General features: G+C 43.4%; 1 protein-coding gene across 1 annotated transcript in view; it reads left to right on the forward strand.

Moving 5' to 3' along the window:
- The window catches only part of SLC2A12 (solute carrier family 2 member 12), an 83,011-nt gene that overhangs the window by 32,747 nt on the left and 23,574 nt on the right, over positions 1-26,690 (forward strand). Inside the window, exons 2-3 of the mRNA XM_075864305.1 lie at positions 20,170-21,495; positions 23,262-23,384. Of these exons, the coding sequence (XP_075720420.1) occupies positions 20,170-21,495; positions 23,262-23,384 (1,449 nt within the window). The remainder of the gene's footprint in view (positions 1-20,169; positions 21,496-23,261; positions 23,385-26,690) is intronic.

Below are 26,690 nucleotides of genomic sequence, written 5' to 3' on the forward strand. Positions count from 1 at the left end.
CGCGATCGCCCCCCGTCTTCAAAGGCGATCAAGGGCTTCAAAGGCGACTGTCAGAATCACGATATACTGCAAAACATTAGTATTGCAGTATATCATGCAAGCGATCCAAGATTTTTGTTATGTTCCAAAAACAATAAATTATTAAAAGTTAAAAAAAAAACCCTTTTCACATTTTTCTCCTAAATCAATGTTAAAAAAATAAAAGTTACCATAACTGATATCGCCGCGTCCGTAAAAGTCTGAACCATCACAATATAGCGTTAACCCGCTCGGTGAATGCTGTAAAATATATATATATATATATATATATATATATATATATATAAAACCCGCAAATTGCTGTTTTTTGGTCACCTTAGCGGTCCAAAAAAATTAAATAGAAAATGATCAAAAAGTTGCATATACCCCAAAATGGTATAGGTGAAAACTACAGCTCGCCCTGCAAAACTTAAGCCCTCACATCGCTAAATTAATGGAAAAATAAAAAAGTTATGGCTTTCAGAATACGGGGACACAAACTTTTTTTTAATTTAGCAAATGGTTTTATTTTTTTAAAAGTGGTAAAACATAAAACAAAACATATAAATTTGGTATCGCCGTAATCATATCAACCTGTAGAATATGGTGAATATGTAGTTTTTAACGCCTGATGGACGCCGTAAAAACAAAAACCCCCAAAATATGACGTAATCGCTGTTTTTTGCCCATTTCACCCTACACATATTTTTTTCAGCTTGCCAGTACATTATGCAGTACAATAAATGGTGCCATGAAAAACTACAACTTGTCCTGCAAAAAACAAGCCCTCGTATGGCGATATAGACGGAAAAATAAAAAAATTATAGCTTTTGAAACGTGGGGAGAAAAAAACAAAAGTAAAAATTTGAAAAAGGGCTGCGTCCTGAAGGGGTTAGCCCCTACCCGCACGAGTAAGTAACTATACGTCGTTGCGGGAGGTTACTTCCCACACAAAGGACGTACAGTTACTGAGTTGTTTCTGGTGCACACTGTTGGCGACAGTGTGCACCGGGAACTGGGAGGTCAGCTGTCGCCGACAGCTGACACTCCACTCTTGCCAGCCTGCGGTCCTTTGCCGCTGATTTCGGCGAATTAACCCCTTAAATTCAGCGATCAGTTGCAATCGCCGAATTTTAGGGCTTTCTAGAATATAGGCAGACCCCAGTCCGAAATCGTGGGGTTTGCAGATAGTTAGTATGGCAAACGGAAGCCAAACAATGGCTTCCGTGTCTGCCATGGACGTAAGCCCATCAGGACCAACATTCGGCTGGTCCTGATAGGCTTCCTGTCAGAGTGACAGGAAGTCACAGTTTCATTCCCGATGCACACTTTCGGTGACAAGGTGTGCATCGGGAACTGGGAGATCAGCTGTCCCCGACAGCTGACACTCCAGTGTTGCCAATCAGCGGCTCATCGCCGCTGATTTCGGCAAGTAACCCGATAAATGTGGTGCTCGATTGCGATCACCACATTTAAGGGGTTTGTAGCAAATCAGCAGCCCCCATGCAATTGTGGGGGCTGCTGATGCTTGTGATGGCAACGGCCTCAGGGTCTGCCATGTATGGAAGTCTATGAGGACCAGCCTCTGGCTGGCACTCGTAGACCAACTGTCAGAGTGACTGTGACGTGACACTGACAGTTGGAATACATTACACTACCTAGGTAGTGTAATGTATTCTAGCAGCGATCAGAGCTGCAGGTAAAAAAAATAAAGTGTAAAAAGTAAAAGAAAAGTTAATAAACAAAAAAATAAAGTGTAAAAAGTAAAAAAAGTTATTCAAAATGTTTTATAAAAGTCTAAAAATAAAAGTTTTTGTTTTCCCATAATAAGTCATTTATTATAGGGAAAAAATGAAACCGTTAAAAAAAGTACACATATTTGGTATCACCGTGTTTGTAACGACCTAAACTATGAAACTATAATGTTATTTTTTCCGCACGGTGAACTACCCAAAAAAAATAAACGGAAAACTATGACAGCATCGCTATTTTTTGGTCACCACCCCTCGCAAGATATAGAATAAAAAGTGATGAAAAAGTCGCATTTACCCCAAAATAGTACCAATAAAAACTACAAACCGTCCCGCAAAAAACAAGACCTCCCACAGCTTTTTTGACAAAAAAATAAAAAAGTTACGGCTCAGAATATGGTGTCTCAGAAAATAAATTATTTTATAGAAACGTAATTTTACTGTGCAAACGCTGCAAAACTTAAAAAACAACTACACTCATATGGTATCGCCGTAATCGTACCGACCGGCAGAATAAAGTAAAACGGAATTTATTGCGCACGGTGAAAGCTCTAAGAAATAAAGAATTTAAAGCGCCAAAATCGCTCTTTTTTGGTCACCTTAGCTCTAAAAGAGATCCTGTGGGGTCGAAATGCTTACTATACCCCTAGAAAAATTCCTTGAGGGGTGTAGTTTCCAAAATAGGGTCACTTTTGGGGGGTTTCCACTGTTTTGGTCCCTCCGGGTCGTTGCAAACCCGACATGGCACTGAAAACCAAACCAGCAAAATCTGCACTCCAAAATCCAAAAGACGCTCCTTCCCTCCTGAGCCCTGCTGTGGGTCCAAACATCAGTTTATGACCACATATGGGGTATTGCTGTAATCGGGAGAAATTGCTTTACAAATGTTTGGGTGCTTTTCCTTTATTCCTTTATTCCTTTTTAAAAATGAAAATATTCTATGTTTCCACAGAAAAAAAGGTGATTTTCGTCTTCACAGACTAATTCCACTAAATTCTGCAAAAAACCTGTGGGGTCAAAATGCTAACTATACCCCTAGAAAAATGCCTTGAGGGGTGTAGTTTCCAAAATGGGGTAATTTGTAAATTTCCCCTCTACTTTGCCTTAATTCCTGTGAAACGCCTAAAGGGTTAAAATACTTTCTGAATGTGGTTTTGAATACCTTGAGGGGTGCAGTTTTCAAAATGGGGTGATTTATGGGGACTTTCTAAAATATAAGGCCCTCAAAGGCACTTTAGAACTGAACTGGTCCCTGAAAAAATGGCCTATTGAATTTTTCTTGAAAATATGAGAAATTGCTGCTAAAGTTCTAAGCCTAGTAACGTCCTAGAAAAATAAAAGGACGTGAAAAAAAAAACGAGTAACTATTTCGTGTGGTATTACTATCTGTTTTACAAGCAAATACATTTAAATTTAGAAAAATGCTAATTTTTGCTAAAATTTGAAGTTTTTCACAAATAAATATTGAATTTATCGACCACATTTTTTCACTAACATAAAGTACAATATGTCATGGGAAAACAATCTCAGAATCGCTTGGATAGGCCAAAGGATTCCTGAGTTATTACCACATAAAGTGACACATGTCAGATGTGAAGAAATAATCTTTGTCCAGAGGGCCAAAACAGGCTGTGTCTTAAAGGGGTTAAAAGGAATAAAATATCACTTTTTGTTGCCCAATTTCTCCTAAGTGCGGTTTTCGTGTGCAATGCCGCATTTGCAGAGCCCCTTAGGTATCAAAGCAATGGAAACCCACCAGAAGTGACCACATTTTGGAAACTACACCCCGCAAGGAATTTATTTATGGGTGTTGTTACCATTTAGACCCCACAGTTGTTCCACAGAACTTATTTGAATTGGGCTGTGAATTAAATAAACAAAATATTTTCCAATAATATGTAGTTTTTGCTCACAATTTCTTATTTTTACAAGAAATAAAATAGCACATTTTGTTGGCCAATTTCTCCTGAGTGCGGCAATACCCCATTTGTGGTGAAAACTGCTGTTTGGGCCCGTGGGAGGGCTCAGAAGGGAAGAAGCGCTATGTGTGCTTTGGAGTCCAGATTTTGCTGGATTGGTTTTCGGGTGCAATGTCACATTTGCAGAGCCCCAGATGTATCAAAGCAATGGAAACCCACCAGAAGTGACCCCATTTTGGAAACTACACCCCTCAAAGAAATTATTTATGGGTGTTGTGACCATTTAGACTCCACAGTTGTTCCGCAGAACTGATTTGAATTGGGCTCTGAATTAAAAAAAACGAAATATTTTCCAATAATATGTAGTTTTTGCTCAAAATTTCATTTTTTTACATGGAATAAAATACCACATTTCATTGCCCAATTTTTACTGAGTGTGGCAATACCCCATTTGTGGTGATAAACTGCCGTTTGGGCCCATGGGGGGGCTCAGAAAGGAAGGAGCGCTATGTGTTCTTTGGAGTCCATATTTTGCCTGATTAGTTTTCGGGTGCCATGTCGCATTTGCAGAACCACAGAGGTACCAGTACAGTTGAAACCCCCGAGAAGTGACCCCATTTTAAAAACTACACTCCTTAAGACACTTATCTAGAGGTGTAGTGAGCATTTTGACCCCACAGGTACTGTGTAAAAGAAAATGAGCAGCGGATGGTGCGGAGTGAGATTTGCAATTTAAATATATATATATATATATATATATATATATATATATATATATATATATATATATATACAGTCCAGCAATGGATAAACACAGCACTCCACAATAGCAGAAAATCAGGCCATGTGCTCGTCACCAGGGGATGAATCAGTTCCCCTTTTTTTTATAAATAGAAGACAGAGTAGAAAGCAGTGACGGCACCAGGACTTCAAGGCAGATGCAAGCAAAGTGGATTTATTCACCTCAAAAAAGACACAGCAACGTTTCGGTTCAACAGGAACCTTTCTCAAGCCATGACAAACTAACAAAAGTGCCAAGTATATATAGGGAGGACGTACATCAACTGGCAATCAAACAAATTGACAGTACAATTCTCATAAATTACATAAAAATGTGAGCATAGCAGTGTATTATGACTTTTATACAAACAGTGCAGCAATGAGTTTTCAAAACGCTATTAATAAGCGGCAATATATTTAAAGACATGATTTATGCATATCATAAATAGTGAAGACTAAGTGTAATAGGATAAATTGGGAGGACAGCAGAGGCTCATTATTAATTAATTAGGTTTAATAAACTTACAGTTTGCACTCTCTCCATATGATCAGCATGTGAATTTCGCGCGCATGCACTCAGCATGCTCCAAGATGGCGTCGAAACCGGATATCAAATCCGGTGAAACGCATCGTGGAACGCAATCGCTACCGCGCATGCGCAGGGATGGAGCTTGCATTCCAATCACATTGCGCAGGTGCGAATAACGCTCAAATAGAAATATAGAATCAGCTAAAAATCCACATTTCCATTCTGTGAACTATCTGGAGGTGTAATATATGGCCCAATATCGGGAAAATCGGGATGCAGAGAGATCATCAATGTCAATGGCCATGAGTTTAAAAATACAGCGATTTTTTTCTCTCTCACATATCCCATACATGTAAACATGTGACTGTAGTCACCCATGGAATTAATAAACAGGCCATAATAGATATACATTGATAATCCCCGACACAAATGTCAATTACATTAGATATATACAAGAAACAATATAAGGCATGTATATCATAGATAATATATTTCAATTGAAAACATGCCAAAGGATAAAAAAATGACAAACCTAAAATGCGATAAGGACCATGCTCCAGAGTGAATATAATTATCTATAATTTAATGAACGATAGATATACCACAGTGCAGAAATCAATGCTGGATATAGAGAGACATAGGTAAACAATTTATGTGGAATATCATGATCCCAAAATTAGGCCTCTGCTGCTCTCCGGAATCCTTCAAAGTGCTTGACACATCCGTGTGTTTCTACGAACATATAAAAGAAAAGAAAAGCAAATTACCATATAGTATTCATATGAACACAAAACCCAAAATTATAATGAAAATTGACATTAAAGATTAAAAATTAAAAATGCATGCATAAGAAGAGTCAAAAATAAGACTCCAAATTATGTATACACAAGGCACATACAATACCAATCGGGAATGTGAACCCATCATATCCCCCAGATCATCAGGCACGTTACCCCCCATTTTTTGTGTAACAAGAGAATTTTTTAGATATGTGGGCCATAAGGGTATTCTATATTCAGCCCCTTGGGAGACATAGTTTACAACTTATAGATTCACTCTATCTATTTTCTTTTGAGAGCCAAACCTCTATCACCACCCCATCTCATTTGAAGCTTTCAACTGCGACAAGCTATGATTTTTCTCACAAAAGTGTCTTGACACTGGTAGATCCTGTCTCTTTGTTTTGATGTTAGATTTGTGATTTCTCAGCCTGAGACGTATTTCCGTTGTAGTCTCACCAACATAGGGTAGACCACAAGGGCAACTCAATAGATAGATCACATAAAATGAATGACATGTGAAAAAGCCCCTGATTTTGATGACACTGCCAGTTTGAGGATGATTAAACGAGTCACCCTTCACCATGCGCTCGCAAATATTGCAGCCCATGCAGGGGTAACACCCCAATTTGGGAGGTGCCAAAAATCTAAACATCTAAACATCTAACATCAAAACAAAGAGACAGGATCTACCAGTGTCAAGACACTTTTGTGAGAAAAATCATAGCTTGTCGCAGTTGAGGTTCAGAATCATTGATTCTGTGCCTCAAATGAGACGCGGTGATGATAGAGGTTTGGCTCTCAAAAGAAAAGAGCTAGAGTGGATCTATAAGTTGGAAACTATGTCTCCCAAGGCGCTGAATATAGAATACTCTTATGGCCCACATATCTAAAAAATTCTCTTGTTACACAAAAAATGGGGGGTAACTTGCCTGATGATCTGGGGGATATGATGGGTTCACATTCCCGATTGGTATTGTATGTGCCTTGTGTATACATAATTTGGAGTCTTATTTTTGACTCTTCTTATGCATGCATTTTTAATTTTTAATCTTTAATGTCAATTTTCATTATAATTTTGGGTTTTGTGTTCATATGATTATATGGTAATTTGCTTTTCTTTTCTTTTATATGTTCGTAGAAACACACGGATGTGTCAAGGACTTTGAAGGATTCCGGAGAGCAGCAGAGGCCTAATTTTGGGATCATGATGTTCCACATAAATTGTTTACCTATGTCTCTCTATATCCAGCATTGATTTCTGCACTGTGGTATATCTATCGTGCATTAAATTATAGATAATTATATTCTCTCTGGAGCATGGTCCTTATCGCATTTTAGGTTTGTCATTTTTTTATCCTTTGGCATGTTTTCAATTGAAATATATTATCTATGATATACATGCCTTATATTGTTTCTTGTATATATCTAATGTAATTGACATGACTTAAGGTATGTTTGATGACTTTCGCTGTCTACAGCCTTACACCCCCCAAACCCCAATAAGAGACCACACATGAATTTTGGTGTAAAGGCCACAGCAGCCATTTATTAAACACACACCTTTTCCTGATAAAAGAGCATAACCATAAACACATCATAACTCCATTATAACATCCTGCTCTATTTCCCAACTCCAGATAAAGGATCCTTGAAGGCACTTCAATCATTAAACTCCATCGTTTCCTTATTAGGTCTGGACCTCTTACCCTACAGCCGTTCTGCACCTGACCCGAGGGCACCAACCATGTCCAAGACCTCTCTCTCCCTTCCTGGGGACCCTGCCCATCAGGAATATATATGAGCTGGGTAACCACTCCCCAGCCCTCCAATACTATCCAGGGTTAAACGCCCCGAGTTCTCTTGCAACAATCTCCATTGTTGCTTCTCCTTCTTACCATTACGTGCCTCCAAAGACCCCTCCTCCTACCGCCATTGCTACTGTGACAAAAAACCCAACCGTCAAATTCCCATAAACAGGAGAAAATAGCTGGGAGGGCGGGCGGGACAAATTTTTCTCCTGTTGTCCAGCGGGAAAGAGGGCTGCCTCTTCCCCGCAAGGACTTATATACTTACTCTCCACCCACCACATAAAGATACATTTTGCCCCATGCCCCTTTTCCTTAGCCCTCCAATCCCTATAACATAGTCTAAAACTTAGTAGCCAAAACATAGCAGCCTAAAAATCCCAAACACCTAGTCATGCGCTTCCTTCATTACGGCTGCGCCTACATTACGCTGGGCTTACTTGACTTAAGGTATGTTTGATGACTTTCGCTGTCTACAGCCTTACACCCCCCAAACCCCAATAAGAGACCACACATGAATTTTGGTGTAAAGGCCACAGCAGCCATTTATTAAACACACACCTTTTCCTGATAAAAGAGCATAACCATAAACACATCATAACTCCATGATAACATCCTGCTCTATTTCCCAACTCCAGATAAAGGATCCTTGAAGGCACTTCAATCATTAAACTCCATCGTTTCCTTATTAGGTCTGGACCTCTTACCCTACAGCCGTTCTGCACCTGACCCGAGGGCACCAACCATGTCCAAGACCTCTCTCTCCCTTCCTGGGGACCCTGCCCATCAGGAATATATATGAGCTGGGTAACCACTCCCCAGCCCTCCAATACTATCCAGGGTTAAACGCCCCGAGTTCTCTTGCAACAATCTCCATTGTTGCTTCTCCTTCTTACCATTACGTGCCTCCAAAGACCCCTCCTCCTACCGCCACGACAATCATGTGTGACCCCTTACACATGATTGTCCCTCCACAACTGCAGGGCTTTCTCCATGCCCTCCTTGATGTCCAGGGTCCACATATCCAGACCCACCTCGTTTAAATGAACACCATCCGGCCTGAGGAAACCGACCTCTCTGCCCTCCAACTCCTTATGCCGCACCACAACACCGCCATTGCGAGCCACAAACCTACCAACCACCTTGTTCACCTTTGCTCGCGCTTTATTCAAACTATGGATGGAACGTGCCTGCCGCCACACCTTGCGAGCCACAATATCTGACCAGACGATCACCACTCCTGGAAAAGACGACCATAACCGCAAAGGATCGATCTTGACATCTCTCACCAAATCCCTGGACGACCGAATGCCCAAATCATTGCCGCCAAGGTGCACCACTAAAATATCCGGCGCCCTCTCCAAACCTGCATAAAAATGAACCTCTGGTAGCAACCTACACCACAGCATGCCCCGCAGACCCAACCATCTGACCTGAACCTCTGCGTGATCCAGGCCCAACTGCCGTCCGGCCGGACGAACATCTGCACGCACACCTCCCCAGTGCACGTAGGAGTGCCCAACAATCCAAATCAAGCAGGGACCTGCACCTAAAACAACACAAAATCAGCAATATAACAACTCCATATCCACCTCCAGCACATCTTATCACCACCACCTCAAAGCAAGTGAGGCCACACATACAACCTATATCGGTCTGACTCCCACCTACCGATCTTCTTAACCATCGCCGGGGATAAACCCCACCGAGCTGCTTCCGTAGCTGCGCCAATTCTAAAAGAGTGAGAGCTAAAACCTGCTCCACCTCTGCCAGACAACAGGATACATTTTTTGAACACCTGTGAAAACTGGAATTTTGACAAGGACAACCCATCTGCATGAACCAACAAGGACTCCGGCCCCTCAGGCCTCACTGCAACAAACTCCCGAAAACAGTGGACCGGGCACACCTGCGACCCTGGTAACTCATACAAACGCACCACAAAACCTCTTCCCTCCTGATCTGTCTTAGATCTACGAAGCAAACAAGAAAGGCAGGAGCCATCCAAATCCACATCCGCGAACAATAAACCCCCTGCCACACTCTTACTGGCCGACACCAACTCCGATATCCGGAACGCCCCAAAGAACGCCAAAGAAAAGGCCAGTGTAAATAGCCGCTCTTCAAACCCCGAGACACAAACACCCCTCAACAAATTACAAATCGCTACCAACAGCTCAAATGACACCGGCTTCCTGCGGTCCCTAACTGCGGAACCCCTCTGGAAACCCTTCATTGCCTGCCTGACCAGAAAGGACTTAGTCACGTCCTCCTCACCTTTCTTCTTAAACCAAAAAGCCAAGGCCGACAAACTCTGAGCGACCGTTGCTGCAGACGCCCCTTCACTGTACGCATTTCCTATAAAATACAGCAAACACGCCGGCCGATCTGCAATACCTGCCTGCGCATTTTCTAACAAAGCCTCCCATACCTGCCATACCGCACTGTACCTCTGCCACGTAACCGCACTAACCGACCTTTCCACGAGCGACATCGCCATTGCTACACCACCTTCCACAGATGCTCTAGACAAGGCAGGCCATGAGACTCCGCCCCCGGCGCCAGCAGACGAAACCTGTCCCACTGTTGACGAGAAAGGGAATCAGCCACAGAATTCAGCACCCCAGGAATATGCACTGCGATAAAATGCGCATTCAACATCAGACCTCTCAAAACTAAATGTCGCAATAGTCGCACGACTGGCGGAGAATTAGCTGTCTGCGCATTAACAGCCTGAACGACACCCCGATTGTCACATACGAAACGCACTCTCCGGTCCCGCAGACAATCCCCCCACAACTCCGCAGCCACCACAATCGGGAACAGTTCCAGCAGAGCTAAGTTACGGACAAAACCACATTCATGCCAAGCATCTGGCCAAACTCCTGCACACCACTGCCCCTGGAAATAAGCCCCAAATCCGCAAGCACCTGATGCATCAGTATACAGCTCCAAGTCCACACTAAACACCGGCTGATACATGAGCACCGACCGCCCATTATAGCTCTGCAAAAACTCCCCCCACACCAACAAATCAGCTTTCAACTCTGCCGACAACCTAATAAAATGATGAGGGGAATGCACCCCTGCGGTAGCACTTGCCAATCGCCTGCAAAACACCCGTCCCATGGGCATAATCCTACAAGCGAAATTCAAATGCCCCAACAAGGATTGCAAGTCCCGCAACTGTATCTTCTTCCTGCGCAGCGCACTCGCCACCAACCCTCTCATCTCCAGCAACTTATCATCAGGCAAGTGACACTCCATGTTATCTGAATCAATCATGATTCCCAAAAAACTTAATGACCGTCGTGGGTCCCTCAGTTTTTTCAGGCGCCAGAGGTACCCCAAAATCCTTTGCCACTCTCTCCATAGTGTGTAGCAATCCTGCACACACATAGGTACCCGGCGGCCCGATAAACAGGAAATCATCCAGATAATGCAGGGCAGATTGCACCTGCGCCTCCCGACGGACCACCCACTCCAAAAACGTGCTAAACATCTCAAAATAAGCGCATGAAATGGAGCAGCCCATCGGGAGGCAACAATCTACAAAATATTCCTCCTGCCAATAACATCACAGCAAACAAAAACTATCCGGATGCACCGGCAATAAACGAAAAGCGGCCTCAATGTCAGTTTTCGCTAACAGAGAGCCCTTCCCGTATTTCCGAACCCAAACCACCGCCGCATCAAAGGAAGTGTAACTGACCGCGCACAAGGCCGGATCAATGCCGTCATTCACCGACTCGCCTTCCGGATAAGACAAGTGATGAATAAGGCGGAATTTATTCACCTCCTTTTTTGGAACCAAACCTAACGGGGAAACCCGCAAACTCTGAACAGGCGGGGAGGAAAACGGCCCCGCCATGCGGCCCAAAGCCACCTCCTTCAGCAGCTTATCCGTAACCAGATCAGGCCGCGCCAAAGCAGACGACAAATTACGGACTACACCATCACGTCCAACCGACGTACAAGGAATCCGAAAACCTTCTGAAAATCCTAACCATAACAACTCCGCCACTTTCCTATTTGGATAGCCCCCTAAAAACGGGAGCATCCTTTCCACCCTCACCGGCGTCGCCCCTCTTCTGCTCAGCATCTCCCTGCCTGCCCTTATGCTTCTTGAAGCATCTGGACAAACCATGGGCGCCTCCGCAACCGGAGCACTCGTGCTTGTACCTGCAGTCTGGGCCGAACTTGCAATGCCCCTCATTATACTGCCAGCAACACCCCTTTCCTGAGGATCCTGACCGACCCGCTGCTGACCCCTGACCGCCGGCCGCATCCCGAAAGGGCTGCTGCCCCTGTTTTGGCGCAGACATCAAACGCATCCACAAACTGATATCTTTGTGGTCCCATCGCAACGACGGGCGCACCGACTTCCGCTGACGAAACTGTTCGTCATACCGCAACCACGCATTACCACCGTATACACGATACGCCTCCCCTACCGAATCCATATAACAGAATAGCGCCGAACAGTTCTCCGGCGCCTTCTCACCCACCACACTAGCCAAGATAGCGAAGGCCTGCAGCCAATTCGCAAAAGTCCGAGGAATCAAGCGATACCGCCGCCGCTCCTCCTCCTCCTTCTTACTTTCATCCGGTTTCCACCGGTCCAAATTAAACTTCTCTAACGGCAGCAAAGAAAAAATCTCAACATATTCATCTTTCCAGATCTTTTCCCTAATCTCCACCTTCAAATGTGCCCCCAGCGGGCCCTCAAAACACACATAAACCTCACCTTTAGCCGCGTCAGCCAAACGCACATCCTCCACCACTTTCTTAGCCGCACTCGCCGCCGCGTCAACCGCTTTTTCCACCGCCACTACGGCACCCACAACCGGCGCCACTTCACTAACACCCGCAATCACTGCCGCAGCTGCACCAGAAATCGCCTCATTAGCAACCGCACTCCCCGCCGCACTAGCAGACGCCTCACTAGCAGCGCCCCATACCCTCGCTGGCGACTGCTCTACGCCTGGCACAGTTCTCATAAAATACTCCTGCATCCCTCTAAACATCAAATGCATTTGAGACATTGACAACATCCCCCCCACATCCCCCCCACACATCCCCGGCACCACATCCGTGGTAGACTCACCCGGCCGTCCCTGAGGTGACCTCCCAGCGGACGCGTCCTCCACTCCTGATGAGCCCGGCGTCGGTCGTGACGATCCTAGGGAGTGGTGCTCCTGCACCCCACGCTCCCCGTAACTCCGCGCACTTCTGGTCAGTGAAGCTCTAGGCCCAGCGGAACGCGGCCCGTCCACGGTCCTGCCACCCGCTGGTGGCGCGACATATTTGTCCACGATCCTGCCACCCGCTGGTGGCGCGACATATTCAGACTGACAGCCCTGCCGATCCAGTCCTTCTGCAGGGCTGTCAAAAATAAATCTTCTGCTCGTCACTTGTCTCGCAGACCGCTGCCCCCCCTTGTCCGGATGGGGCCCGGCGTCGCTCACCGAAGCTGTCCGGGTCCTTCCGGTCGCTGCCGCCGCCACACGCCTCCCTGCTCCAGCAGGAGGCGATCTCGCTCCCCATCTGGAGGCCGCCCGCCTCTTCCTCCGGATCGGGTCTGATGTCCGGACGTCCTTCTGAAGAGCTCCTCCGGCACCAGGAACATCGGCGCCGGAGAAAGCTGTCACTTCCGGTCCAGCGTGCACTTCCGGTTCAGAGTGCACTTCCGGTTCAGAGTGCACTTCCGGTTCAGCGTGCACTTCCGGTTCAGCGTGCACTTCCGGTCCCGCCTCCACTTCCGGTCTTGTCGGTGCAGACAGGAGGGAGGAAGATGGCCGCTGCGGCCCCCCCCCTCCTGTCACCTCCGGTCTTGCCCGCCTGATGGGATTCCTCCCAGACCTCCGCGGCCCGTCGCCAGGGTGCAGCTCCGGACCAGCAGGAGGAGGAGGGTCCCTGGAGGGGCTCCCTCGGCGCCGACCAGACCGAGGTGTTTCTGCTGATGAAGGCCTCTCCTGAGGCCTGGAACGCCTGCTGCTGCGTCCCTCACTCTCCTCTCCAGCCGCTGGAACTGGAGGAAGAGCCCCGGCAAACAGCGCATCCAGCCAACCCACGCCGTGCTGCATCGCTGCATCCCGGATCCTGGCCATCGTGGTCTCCATCGCCGCGTCCATCAGGTAAGTGAAAAATATGATATATATATATATATTTTTTAAATGTAATAACAGGACAAATTTTTCTCCTGTTGTCCAGCGGGAAAGAGGGCTGCCTCTTCCCCGCAAGGACTTATATACTTACTCTCCACCCACCACATAAAGATACATTTTGCCCCATGCCCCTTTTCCTTAGCCCTCCAATCCCTATAACATAGTCTAAAACTTAGTAGCCAAAACATAGCAGCCTAAAAATCCCAAACACCTAGTCATGCGCTTCCTTCATTACGGCTGCGCCTACATTACGCTGGGCTTACTTTTGTGTCGGGGATTATCAATGTATATCTATTATGGCCTGTTTATTAATTCCATGGGTGACTACAGTCACATGTTTACATGTATGGGATATGTGAGAGAGAAAAAAATCGCTGTATTTTTAAACTCATGGCCATTGACATTGATGATCTCTCTGCATCCCGATTTTCCCGATATTGGGCCGTATATTACACCTCCAGATAGTTCACAGAATGGAAATGTGCATTTTTAGCTGATTCTATATTTCTATTTGAGCGTTATTCGCGCCTGCGCAATGTGATTGGAACACAAGCTCCATCCCTGCGCATGCGCGGTAGCGATTGCGTTCCACGATGCGTTTCACCGGATTTGATATCCGGTTTGGACGCCATCTTGGAGCATGCTGAGTGCATGCGCGCGAAATTCACATGCTGATCATATGGAGAGAGTGCAAACTGTAAGTTTATTAAACCTAATTAATCAATAATGAGCCTCTGCTGTCCTCCCAATTTATCCTATTACACTTAGTCTTCACTATTTATGATATGCATAAATCATGTCTTTAAATATATTGCCGCTTATTAATAGCGTTTTGAAAACTCATTGCTGCACTGTTTGTATAAAAGTCATAATACACTGCTATGCTCACATTTTTATGTAATTTATGAGAATTGTACTGTCAATTTGTTTGATTGCCAGTTGATGTACGTCCTCCCTATATATACTTGGCACTTTTGTTAGTTTGTCATGGCTTGAGAAAGGTTCCTGTTGAACCGAAACGTTGCTGTGTCTTTTTTGAGGTGAATAAATCCACTTTGCTTGCATCTGCCTTGAAGTCCTGGTGCCGTCACTGCTTTCTACGCTGTCTTCTATGTATATATATATATATATATATATATATATATATATATATATAAATAAATATATGCCATTTCAGTGTCCGATATATTGTGCCCAGCATGTGCCAGTGGAGATATACACCCCATAAACTGTAATGTGAGTTCTTCCGGGTACGGCAATATCCCACATGTGGCTGCTATTAGCTGCCTGGGCACACGGCAGGGCTCAGAAGAAATGGACCACTATTTGGCCTACTGGAGCTATTATGGTACTGAGTGAGTTGAAACCCCCGAGAAGTGACCCCATTTTAAAAACTACACCCCTTAAGGCATTCATCTAGAGGTGTAGTGAACATTTTGAACGGAGACATACACCCCATAAACTGTAATGTGGGTTCTCACGGGTATGGCAATACCCTACATGTGGCTGTTATTAGCTGCCTGGGCACACGGCAGGGCTCAGAAGGGAAAGATGAGTGGGATAAGCTGTGCGGAGGGCGTCAGGGTAAATTAAAAATTAAGGGATGTATGATAAATTCTAAAATAACCTTTCATACAGAGCCCTGGTATTTATGTGTCACACGTGTAAATTGTGTGCTTAGACACGTACAAAAGGTGTTCTCTTGCACAGGCAGAGAGTGTGTGCTTGACAATTACAAAATAAAAGTATACTTTTATTAGTACTTCTATTAGTACTAGTAGAAGCAATAGACTACTACCTAAAACTTTTTTTTATTTTATAGAATGACTCCCTGACACTAACAAACCCTAATACCAGCTGAAATGCTGCAGATAACCAAGTATCTAAACTTTATATATATATATATATATATATATATATATATATATATATATATATATACTTATATTTTTCTTTTGTTTTTTTTGTTTTTATAGAATGGGTGGACTTCCCTGACGCTAAACCTAGCTAGGGCAAGGGTTCCTAACACTAAACCTAACTAGATTTTATGTGAACTTTCCTGACACTAAACCTAACTATGGCGACTATTCCCTGACACTAAACCTAACTAGATTATTCTGAGCTTTCCGGACGCTAAACCTAACTACGGTGACAGATGCCTGACACTAAACCTATCTAGATTATTCCAAGCTTCCCTGATGCTATCAACTGATTTTATGTGAACTTCCCTGACGCTAAACCCTAACCACAGTGATGGATCCCTAACGCTAAACCTAACTAACTGTGACTTATTCCTGGCGCTAAATTCCCTGACGCTATACTACGCATTTTGACGGTTCCCTGACACTAACTAACCCTAATACTAAACTATCTGCTGACTTTCTAAACTGACTTTTTTTTTGTTTTTATTATATTTTATAAAGAAAATTAAAAAATCTCTAAACTAAACTGTACTGCCTCACGCCACAACCGCTCTCAACGACTCTCAAACTCCAACAGAGAGCGGGTGCGGCAGGATCTGAGGTCAGAGCAGGAAATTACGTATACAATCGCTGCTATTGGTCCATCTTCACTAACTAACCAATAGCAACGATCGCGGAGGCGGGACCACTATGATTGGTCCCTGCACACTGAGCTGTGATAGCCTGCTGTCGGAAACAGCAAGCATCACAGCTCGATGCAACGCCGGGGGAAAATGGCGATGCATTTTCCCCTGGACGTACTATTCCAGCGCTGAGCGCAAACCATGCACTTAGCGCGACAAACAATAGTACGTCGCTGAGCGTGAAGGGGTTAAAAGAACAATTTTTTTAACAGACATAAAATAATTATGTGATCATAATAAATCCCAACTTTATAGGTTTGTGGATCACAATAATCTAGTAATAAGTTTCAAGTGTGTTATACTGTCAAAACACGCTGAACATATAATACCACATATTTATCAGGCTTCATACGATGGTGCAGATTTTACCAGCTCCTGGTATCTATATACGCTATTGTTATTAGTATCAACTCCGCGTGTCTAGATACAAAATAGTCCCGTATATACTCCTTGTCTGGAAATTATATGAGAAATTTGCGGTTTATTTGAAAACCCCCTACCAGTTCTGGTGTCAAGTGCGGTCAGTACCTTTTGCGACAAGGGGATCGGGAAAACTCTTTTTTTGGATGTATTTGCTTTAGTCCTCCTGACGCGTTTCATCGTGGCAAAATATATTGTTTAGGGGAGTTTAGCCTTAGAGTATTTGCCTATAAACTATAGGAAGAGGCAGCACTCCAGTAATATAGAAAAATCCAAAAATGTATTTATCCAACATACACGCAACGTTTCACCTTCCCATTGAAGGCACCTTCAAGGCTTGTGGTTATCTACTAAGTAAATTCATTTCAGCTCTGTAACCAAGTTTTTCTGGATTTAATATGTGTACATTGAGGAACATGTATGAATAGCATTACAATTTAATTGCTACACCAGTGAAAATGGTGTTATCTGTGACAATTATTTTCACACATTGTCACATTGTCACACAAAAACTCCAATTGTCACACAAAACATTCCATTTGTCGCAACTTGAAGGAAATCTCTATGACCAGACTAGCGTGGTGAAATTTGTGAACACAACTGTAATATCATTTTTGTTAGAGCTGGAAAATGACACAGCACATAATTAAACATGGCACATATGATGCGCCATTGTTCTGATCAACAAGAATGGTCAAACCTTAGCATAAAATGCTAGAGGTAAGTTACAAATTCATACAAAAAAGCCATACTTACTGATACAAGGGCAAGCCCAATCGCCAGCTCCCGGCAGGATGCAGACAAGTACAATTCTACATGGAGGAAGGTTACACAGGTGCAAAATACTGAAGTTGTTGCAGGTGATGGGCTTTGGTAGCTGCTACAAATAGAGGGAGATTTATTGAGATTATTTTCCCCATTTCTGCAGAGGAATGGTGGTGGATGTGTAATGGGAGAAGACCTTCTTTCTGTTGATGTTGGTTATGGTGAGGCTGAAAATGTGGGTGGTGGGAGTGATGTTGAGATATGGGTCCAATCTGTGTAGAAAAGCTACCTCTGAAGCGAGAGAAATTTTGGAATAGCAAAGCTCCATTATTTGACAAAGCAGCAGGACCCCATCCCTGGTGAAAGAAGCTTTTATTAATGATAGTGTTGGAAGATGGTGTGATAGCAGCTGACCGATTGCTGAAACCCATGAGGAGGGAAGCAGGGGAGATGAGGGTCATCCCAGCCCTGATGCCTCTTGGAAATCATACCCTGTTAACACAGGTGACTCTTTTCCTATTTTCTTCTTGCCATTTTCCGAAGAGCTGTCTCCTCGATTTTTCTCAGATTTCACCATCTCGGGGTTGAGATTTGGAATTCTCTGACCTCAGAATCTCACACTGAATGTTATGGGCAGCCGGAGTAGGAAAAACCTAAGCCATTATAGCTGTAGCATATATGAAAGCAGCAGGACTTAGGGTGGTGTTTTTGTGATGGTGAGGAGGCTGAAGATGTGGATGAAACCTAATTGGAACAGCCGATTTATTCCCAGTGTTATTTTGCACCAGTACTCCAAACCCATAATCCCCACTCATTATATTAAACTCACCCATTATGTAGAGACCTAAATGTGCACATTCTGTACCCTAAGCGTGCTCAGCCCATTTAGTTAGGCTGTGCACTGTAAGAAGGATGGAGAGCAGTGTGGCATGAGCAGCATGGTTCGGCAAGTCTACCGGCTATTTGACACAACTCCCAAATATTAAAGTTTTGTATACAGATACAGTATCAGATGCAAACTTAATGCATAGATACAGTGCCAAAACCAAGCTCATAACATAAATTTTGCACCAGAACCAAGCTTAAAACATGAACACAGTACCAAAACCAAGCCCAGCACGTAAATATGGTGCAAGAACCAAGCCCTGCACATAAATATGTTGCCAGAACCAAGCTCAGTACATATATACAGCAACCGAACTAAACTCAGTACATAAATACAGCAGCAGAATCAAGATTACTACATAAATGCAGTACCAAAACCAAGAAACCAAGCTCTGTACATATAAACAACACCAGAACCAAGATCAGTACATATACTGTATACAGCAGCGGAACCAAGTTCAGTACATATATTCAGCACCAGAACAAAGCTCGGTACATACATACAGTACCGGAACAAAGCTCAGTACTTGTATACAGCATCAGAACCAAGCTTAGTATATAAATACAACATCAGAACCAAGCTCAGGACATAAATACAACACCAAAACCAAGCTCAGTACATAAATACAACACCAGAACAAAGCTCACTACATAAATACAACACCAAAACCAAGCTCAGTAAAATACAGTACCAGCATAGATACAACTAAGTCCAGGGATCATTTGCAAATTCTGTTTAACCCCTGCAATATAAGTTTATACCATGTCAAACTGCAACTCCCAGGTTGGCCTGAATAACAATAGGGTTATGCTGGGAGTTGTTTCACAAAAAAGAATGATACCACCCATTATCACGCTGCAGACCACACAGTGAGTGACTACAGTACTGATCAGACAAAGTCAGAAGAACAAATAACAATAACGGCTTCTCAGATTCTAGTGGTTCACTTTCTCTTTCATTCTCCATCTGATACAAACATCCATGATGACTTCTTCTGACCACAACTCATCTCTGCAGAGTTTGCCACTCAGATGTCTTCGGTGTCTCACTTCAAACACATCCATGCCTATAAAATAGGGAAAAATCTGCATGGTACCACACACTGTGCCCCTGAATACAATCATGTCACACATTGTGCCTCTGAATACAACACACAGTGCCTGCAAATAAGAGTGCTACACGCAGTGACCCCTGAAAATAGTCCTTGAACCTGTAGAAGGTGCCACACAGTGCCCCCTGTACATAGTGACACACAGCGCCCCCTGTAGATAGGGCTATACAGATACACATCTGCAGGCCTGGGCTCTTCTGACAAGGCCTGCTCCAGTGGAATGATTCAGACGGTGCAATATCATATGACCATGGTGCGAATGTTACGTGTCACCAACCAACGTTGCAGTCATGTGTGTGCTGGGAGATCACCAAGGACACTGCCCTGTCGGTGCCCGTGGCCTCTGAAGGCCAAAGGCACTGACAGATGAATTTATTTTGTGAAACATAAACATCCATGGCGTGGATGGCCCTTTTTGGAATTTTAAATGTATTGCAAAAGGACACACTTGTGGCAAACATCTGTACAATAAAAGTCTAAGGGTACTGTATATGTCTGGATTTTTGGTATACACTTGATGCTGGGCAAATACAAATCAAATATTCACAATGTGTGTAACTTAGTTATGGTATGTGTTACTTTGTGTGCATTTACTTTATTTAACTAAATGTTCTGTTTTTTATTCTTACAGGATGTGGATTTTTTATCATTCTGTCATCAGTAATAGCGGCCATAAGTGGACTACTTGTGGGCTATGAATTGGGAATTATTTCGGGAGCCCTTCTTCAGTTACGCACCTTATTAGAACTTACATGTCGACAGCAAGAAATAGTAGTGAGCGCACTACTCATTGGAGCACTTTTTGCCTCCCTTGTTGGGGGATTTCTTATAGACTACTATGGAAGAAGAATTGCAATCATGGTTACATCTTGTTTACTAGTTCTTGCCAATCTGCTATTGATTGCCATTACATGCTATGAAAGTCTCATTGCAGGACGTATTGTCATTGGTATTTCCATATCCTTATCTGCCATTGCAACCTGTGTCTATATTGCCGAGATTGCACCTCAGCATAAGAGAGGAATGCTGGTGTCTCTATATGAACTAATGATTGTTGTTGGCATTCTGCTGGCCTATATTTCTAACTATGTGTTTGCAACAGTCGCCAATGGTTGGCAGTATATGTTTGGACTCATCATTCCTTTAGCTGCTTTACAAGCCATTGCTATGTATTTTCTCCCACCAAGCCCTCGTTTTCTGATCATGAAGGGACAAGATGAAGCTGCAGGTAAAGTTCTCCAAAAACTAAGAGCAACTTCACAAACCAATGAAGAACTCGCAACCATCAGGTCTTCTATTAAAGCTGAATACCAATATAACTTTTGTGACTTATTCTGTTCAAGGGACAACATGAGAGTCCGTCTATTAATAGGTTTAGCACTAAGTTTCTTTGTGCAAATTACGGGGCAACCCAATATCTTGTTTTATGCCTCTACGGTATTAAAGTCAGTGGGCTATGAAAGCAATGAAGCTGCTAGCCTTGCTTCTACAGGAATTGGAGTTGTTAAAGTGATCAGTACAATTCCAGCAACATTCTTTGTCGATCGTGTAGGAAGTAAGACTTTTCTTTGTATTGGATCAGCTGCCATGGCTGCATCGTTGGTTACAATGGGAATAATAAGTCTTAAAATTGATGTAAATTTTAATAGTATTTGTAAAGTCAACTCTCAACTAAACCAGTCATTGGAGGACTCGGATTTTTATAAATCAGAGACAATATCAAAAATCAATGAATCTCTTTGGAAAGAGTTCCACCAATTATCATCAACCAATACATCTTCGCTGAATGTTTCAAGAAATGAGACAAAACTTGGATATTGGACTACTATGATGGCCCAAAGCTCCTCTGAAGGACCTCAAATGACCCAAAAAGAAGAAGTTCCAGTATTTATGAAATGGTTGTATTTGGCAAGCCTTCTCTCTTATGTAGCGGCCTTTTCCATAGGCTTGGGACCAAGTAAGTGGCTTTTCCTGCTCTAAGTCATCATTATATTTGAAAATTACTATAGTCCTGATTTACAGATGTAATTCCTATAAGTTTGGTGACCCATGCAATCAGTTTACATATACTGTAGTGTGATTAGATGGTGTCATATCATATTGATGCAGCACTAACTGATTAAACTGAATTCACTACCTAGCAATTAATCAGATAACCATAAGGCAGTTCTCATAAGATGTTTGCAGATGTTGCATGAGCAATGTAGTCACATTAGCTTTAGGTATAAATGAGATGAAAACATCAATTAGAGCATATTTCACTACTTTCCCTGAACTGTCCAGGTGACTTCCAGAAAATAGGGAGACTTCCTGGATTCCCGCAAGAGTAAGCAAAATTCTCAGGTGCCGCATCCTGACTGCAGTTACTTACCTTTTCTTGCTCCAGTAGAGTGCAGTCCTCCTCTACTCCAAGCACTGCCACAACCAAACCCTGGTACTGGTGCTGGCCCTGGTGCCAAGTAGTTGTTTGCGGAGGTGCCTGGGAGTAAAGAGCACTACATGCTGCAAGAGTGAGGAAAGGTAAGTAACTGCAGAATCTGGTCTAAGGTCTAAATAATTGGGTCTGGTCTTGGCCGTCTGAATGTATTTTTGGCTCAGAATTTATTTTTGGGTTCTGGTCTAGGCTTTTGGGGTTTGAATTTACTTTGGTTTCCGGTCTGGAGTCTGAAATTACTTTGGGGTCTGGTCTGAAGTTTGTTTTTATTTTGGGGTCTACACCACTTATGATTCAATCACATTAAGTTTGGGCATTTATGGAGCGTGAACTTTATAAATGGGTGTGTGTTCACAAATTTCAATGGCGGTGTTTTCCCTATGTCTCTCCTTCTAAATGTTTCTATATGTATCACTTGTGCTACAAGCAGAAACTATTTGTTCAGTGACATATTCGTAAAATGCTAATAATGCAATTCCGTAATAATTTGTCAAAAGTATCTTTAAAAGTTTACATTTGTTACTGTTTAAACAAGGCCACTTCCCTCTACATGTGTGCAAATTTAGTTTAGAGAAGTACTGTATAAGGGCAGATAGCTCACTAATGGGGATGTATGATTTTTTTTATGCATTTGACATAACAAGAATTACTACTGCAAAGACATGTATAATAGATGAACCAGCATGGGTCAACAAATAGTACATGTGTTTATATTTATATCAAAATGGAGTATGATCCCTAGGAAGAAAATGCACAGTGCCATTACTTTTCTAAATACTGCCAGCTTCTGGCAGACAGAGAAAGTATAACTTGGTAAACGGCATGAATTGTTTTAAAAATGGCTGTTATTAAAACATTACCTGTTTTTCACACACAAAAAATTTAAAAGAAATTGAAAAATATTGTAAGGCATTGTCTAAGGCCCCAAGCACACGATCGTAAAACCGCAGACCGTAACACGGTCCGCGGTTTTACGACCCATTCAGTTCTATTGGCCACGGACACAATTCCGTATCGCTACGGATGGGTGTCTGTGCCGTAGAACTGTGCCAGGAATTATGGAGCATGTCCATTTTTCCATGTTTTACGGGCCATGCTCCCATACTTTGTATGGGAGCACGGCACGAAAATGCGGGCGGCCGTGCCCGCAATCGTGGGCCGCGATTACAGGTCCGGTTGTGTGCATGGGGCCCAATTCTGGATTTCAGTGATGTCTACAGGTTTATTGATGTATATTTTATGACATTTTCGTGAATATCAGTCAACGTTCAAGCATTTCTGTGTTCCAGTGGCTTGGCTAGTGCAGAGTGAAATCTTCCCTGCTGGGATAAAAGGTCGGGCCTTTGCAATAACAAGTAGCATGAACTGGGGCATGAATCTTCTCATCTCGTTGACATTTCTTACACTAACCGGTGAGGATGACCTTTTAAATTTTTTCTTAAAAAACCTGTGGGCTTAATTTTACTAGTACATAAGAAATTGCAAGTGTTGCCTTTAGCTGATTGGTTATCACATAATTTTAAAACGTTTTAGAACTCTGGCTGCTAAGGATAATGCCTTTCTTTACTTTGCAATACATACATATATATATATATATATATATATATTTTTTTTTTTTTTAATAACACATTATGGAAATAATTTATGGAAAATGTGGGAAATATCTGATTTGATTTGATTCTTAAAAAGTGTCGCCCATACAGATCTTGCATCATATGAAAAATTGTATAATAGAAGTTTTATGTTGACCTCACACTTCTTATATAAACCTTAAAAGGGTCCTGTACTTTTCTAAAATGCTTCCACACAGACAGGAAATAGGTCAATATGCAACCTTCCAATTTACACCCTGTCCCGTGTACATCCGTGGAGATATATGTGAAAAGTATTGGACATCTCACGTGAATGCAAAAAGCACCTACTCTAGAACATAGGCTATCGTACTTCTTCAGCATGTGAGGAGGAATCTTGACTTATTGTATATTGGAATGTTGCACTATGTCCCAACCAGGGTCAGTTTTAAGTGGTGGCAAACTGGGCAACTGCTCAGTGCCCCTCTTTTTTAGGAGCACACGAGGAAAGGAACTGCGGGAGCAAACTAAAACCCCACAGTAATATTTAAGGAAGGGGCAGTGTGCACTATGCACACACGTGTAACTGCCGCGGTCGCAGACCGGCAGACCCCTTTCATCCTGTCTACGTCTTCCTCTCCAGAGATGTCAGCACATGCAGCCGTCCTGTCATGCAGTGTCCACTAGGGTGCGCGCGAGCTCACTCCCGGCAGATGCATATGTTAAGAATGAACTAATTAGTCCCAGATCCCTGGACTATAAAAAAGAGCCCTACCCTTTCACTCCTTGCCTGAGAATTGTTTGCATTCCTCTGTTAGTCTTGCAAATAGTCCCTTAGACATTTCCTGTTCCCAGTGTTCCAGTGCCCTGCTACCTGTATCCCGTGTGCTGTGCTGTATTTGTTCCTGTGCCCTCTATAGTGTTGGAGTCGTGTGGTGCCGTTTACCACGTCTGCTGTGTTACACCACGTCTGGTCTGTTGTCATCTGCCACGCTTTGCATCATCTGCCGTCTGAAGTTCCATCTGTGCCTAGCCACTGCGACTGTCTGAACTATTCAGGTAGAACCTAAAAACGAACCAAATGGGACATATCCCTAAAGAGAATATTGTACTCAATATAAAAAGCACAAAAAAATATCTTTATTAAATATAATGACAAAATAACACAATAAATAGAAAAAGAGAAATAATACAGCATATACGGAGACATAGACAGCAGGGTCAGATAGGAAAGACCATGACCAACAGAATCAACCATATACTAATGAGCCTCCTGACGAAGCCGGTCTATCGGGCGAAACGCGCGTCGAGGCGTTTGTTCACCCAGATCTCCTGATCCTCCACGCTCTCTCAACATGTCTCAGGGTATGTGTATGTGCCTTTTGCTAAACCTGTACTGACTTTTGGGCTATACTGTTCAACTATGGCAGCTGCATTTTTCTATGGCTATCTGAGCTACACTATCTCTTGATATACGTCAACAGCTACACTCTTTTCTTGTGCAGACTTTTACCTATCAGTATACGTATATCTACTTAGTTATACTGCGCTGTCCTTGAACGCATTATTTTATGCATATCCATTTAGCTGCACCTTTTTTGTACTGGCTTTGACGTATTATCATTATATGTATGCTGCCACATGTTATTCTGCCCTTCCCTATTTGTATAGGCTTTGATATTATACAGGCCACCTTTGCATTGCTATTGCTACATGTGGGATTTATATTACACACCCCTGGGCTTGTGTTATTATTGGATATTATCTGAGCGTGTGAGTGATCATTAGTATATGGTTGATTCTGTTGGTCATGGTCTTTCCTATCTGACCCTGCTGTCTATGTCTCCGTATATGCTGTATTATTTCTCTTTTTCTATTTATTGTGTTATTTTGTCATTATATTTAATAAAGATATTTTTTTGTGCTTTTTATATTGAGTACAATATTCTCTTTAGGGATATGTCCCATTTGGTTCGTTTTTAGGTTCTATTGCTATAGGGACCCCACTACATGCCATTTCTTTGGTGCGAGGTTTTTGGTTAGGTTGTCTGAACTATTCAGGTACCCTTGTGCTGGACTTTGTATTAATTGGGTACTCTGTTGTTTGGCCAGCTGCCTCCCCGCTACGGTGATGCGGCCTAGTGGGTCCACATACCCACAGATCGTGACAGTATGCTCAGGCCATGGAACCCCATGGTCAACCCAAGACCATGACGGCGTCACAACCCATACAGGCAGACATGCGAGACCTTCAGTCACGACAAGACCAACTCCTCCTGACGGTGAATGCCATTGCACATCGGCTGGATTCGCAAGCCGCAGTCGTCACTTCACCTGTTCCTCCTGCTACACCTCCTGTCAGTACCAGTACCGACTCCCTATGCTCCCTGCCGCTACCTCCTCGCTATGACGGAGACTTGAGCTTCTGCAGGGGATTTCTGAACCAGTGCAAGATCCACTTCAGACTACATGCAACAGCCTTCTAATCTGATGATGCAGGGATTGCCTTCATAATCTCTCTACTTACTGGCAAGGCCTTGGCATGGTTGAACCCCATTTGAGAACGTCAGGGACCAGAGACTCGTGACTAAGTATTTTTTACAGACTTTCCATTCTATATTTGAGGAACCTGGGAGAGTTTCTTTTGCTGCTGCATCCTTGCTGACCCTACTCCAGGGAGACCTTTCTGTGGGCGAGTATGCCATTCTGTTCCGTACGCTGGCTGCAAAACTGACCTGGAACAACGAGGCCCTTGGTGGCTACATTCTGGAAGGGACTGTCTTCTGGGAGTAAAGACGAGCTTGCCGCTCGCGATCTGCCACATACCCTGGATGATCTCATTCTACTAGCCACCCGCATTGACATTAGGATACGGGAGCGATCGCAAGAGGTTCGCCGGGAGAGAAGATTTCCTAGGCTAGCGCCTACTTTTCAGCAATCCCTACTATCCTCATCAGTTGTTCCAAAAGAGGAGCCTATGCAGGTAGTCTGGATCAAATTGTCTACCCAGGAGAAACAACGCAGACGCACTTCAGGACGTTGTCTTTATTGCGGCCTCGGAGGCCATGTTGTGCGTTTGTGCCCCCAGAAGCCAAAAAGACCCCAGTGCCTAGGATTGGTGGGAGAGACAACCATAGGCGGAATGGC

This window comes from Rhinoderma darwinii, chromosome 4 (genome assembly GCF_050947455.1).
Source record: "Rhinoderma darwinii isolate aRhiDar2 chromosome 4, aRhiDar2.hap1, whole genome shotgun sequence".
Taxonomy (NCBI): domain Eukaryota; kingdom Metazoa; phylum Chordata; class Amphibia; order Anura; family Rhinodermatidae; genus Rhinoderma; species Rhinoderma darwinii.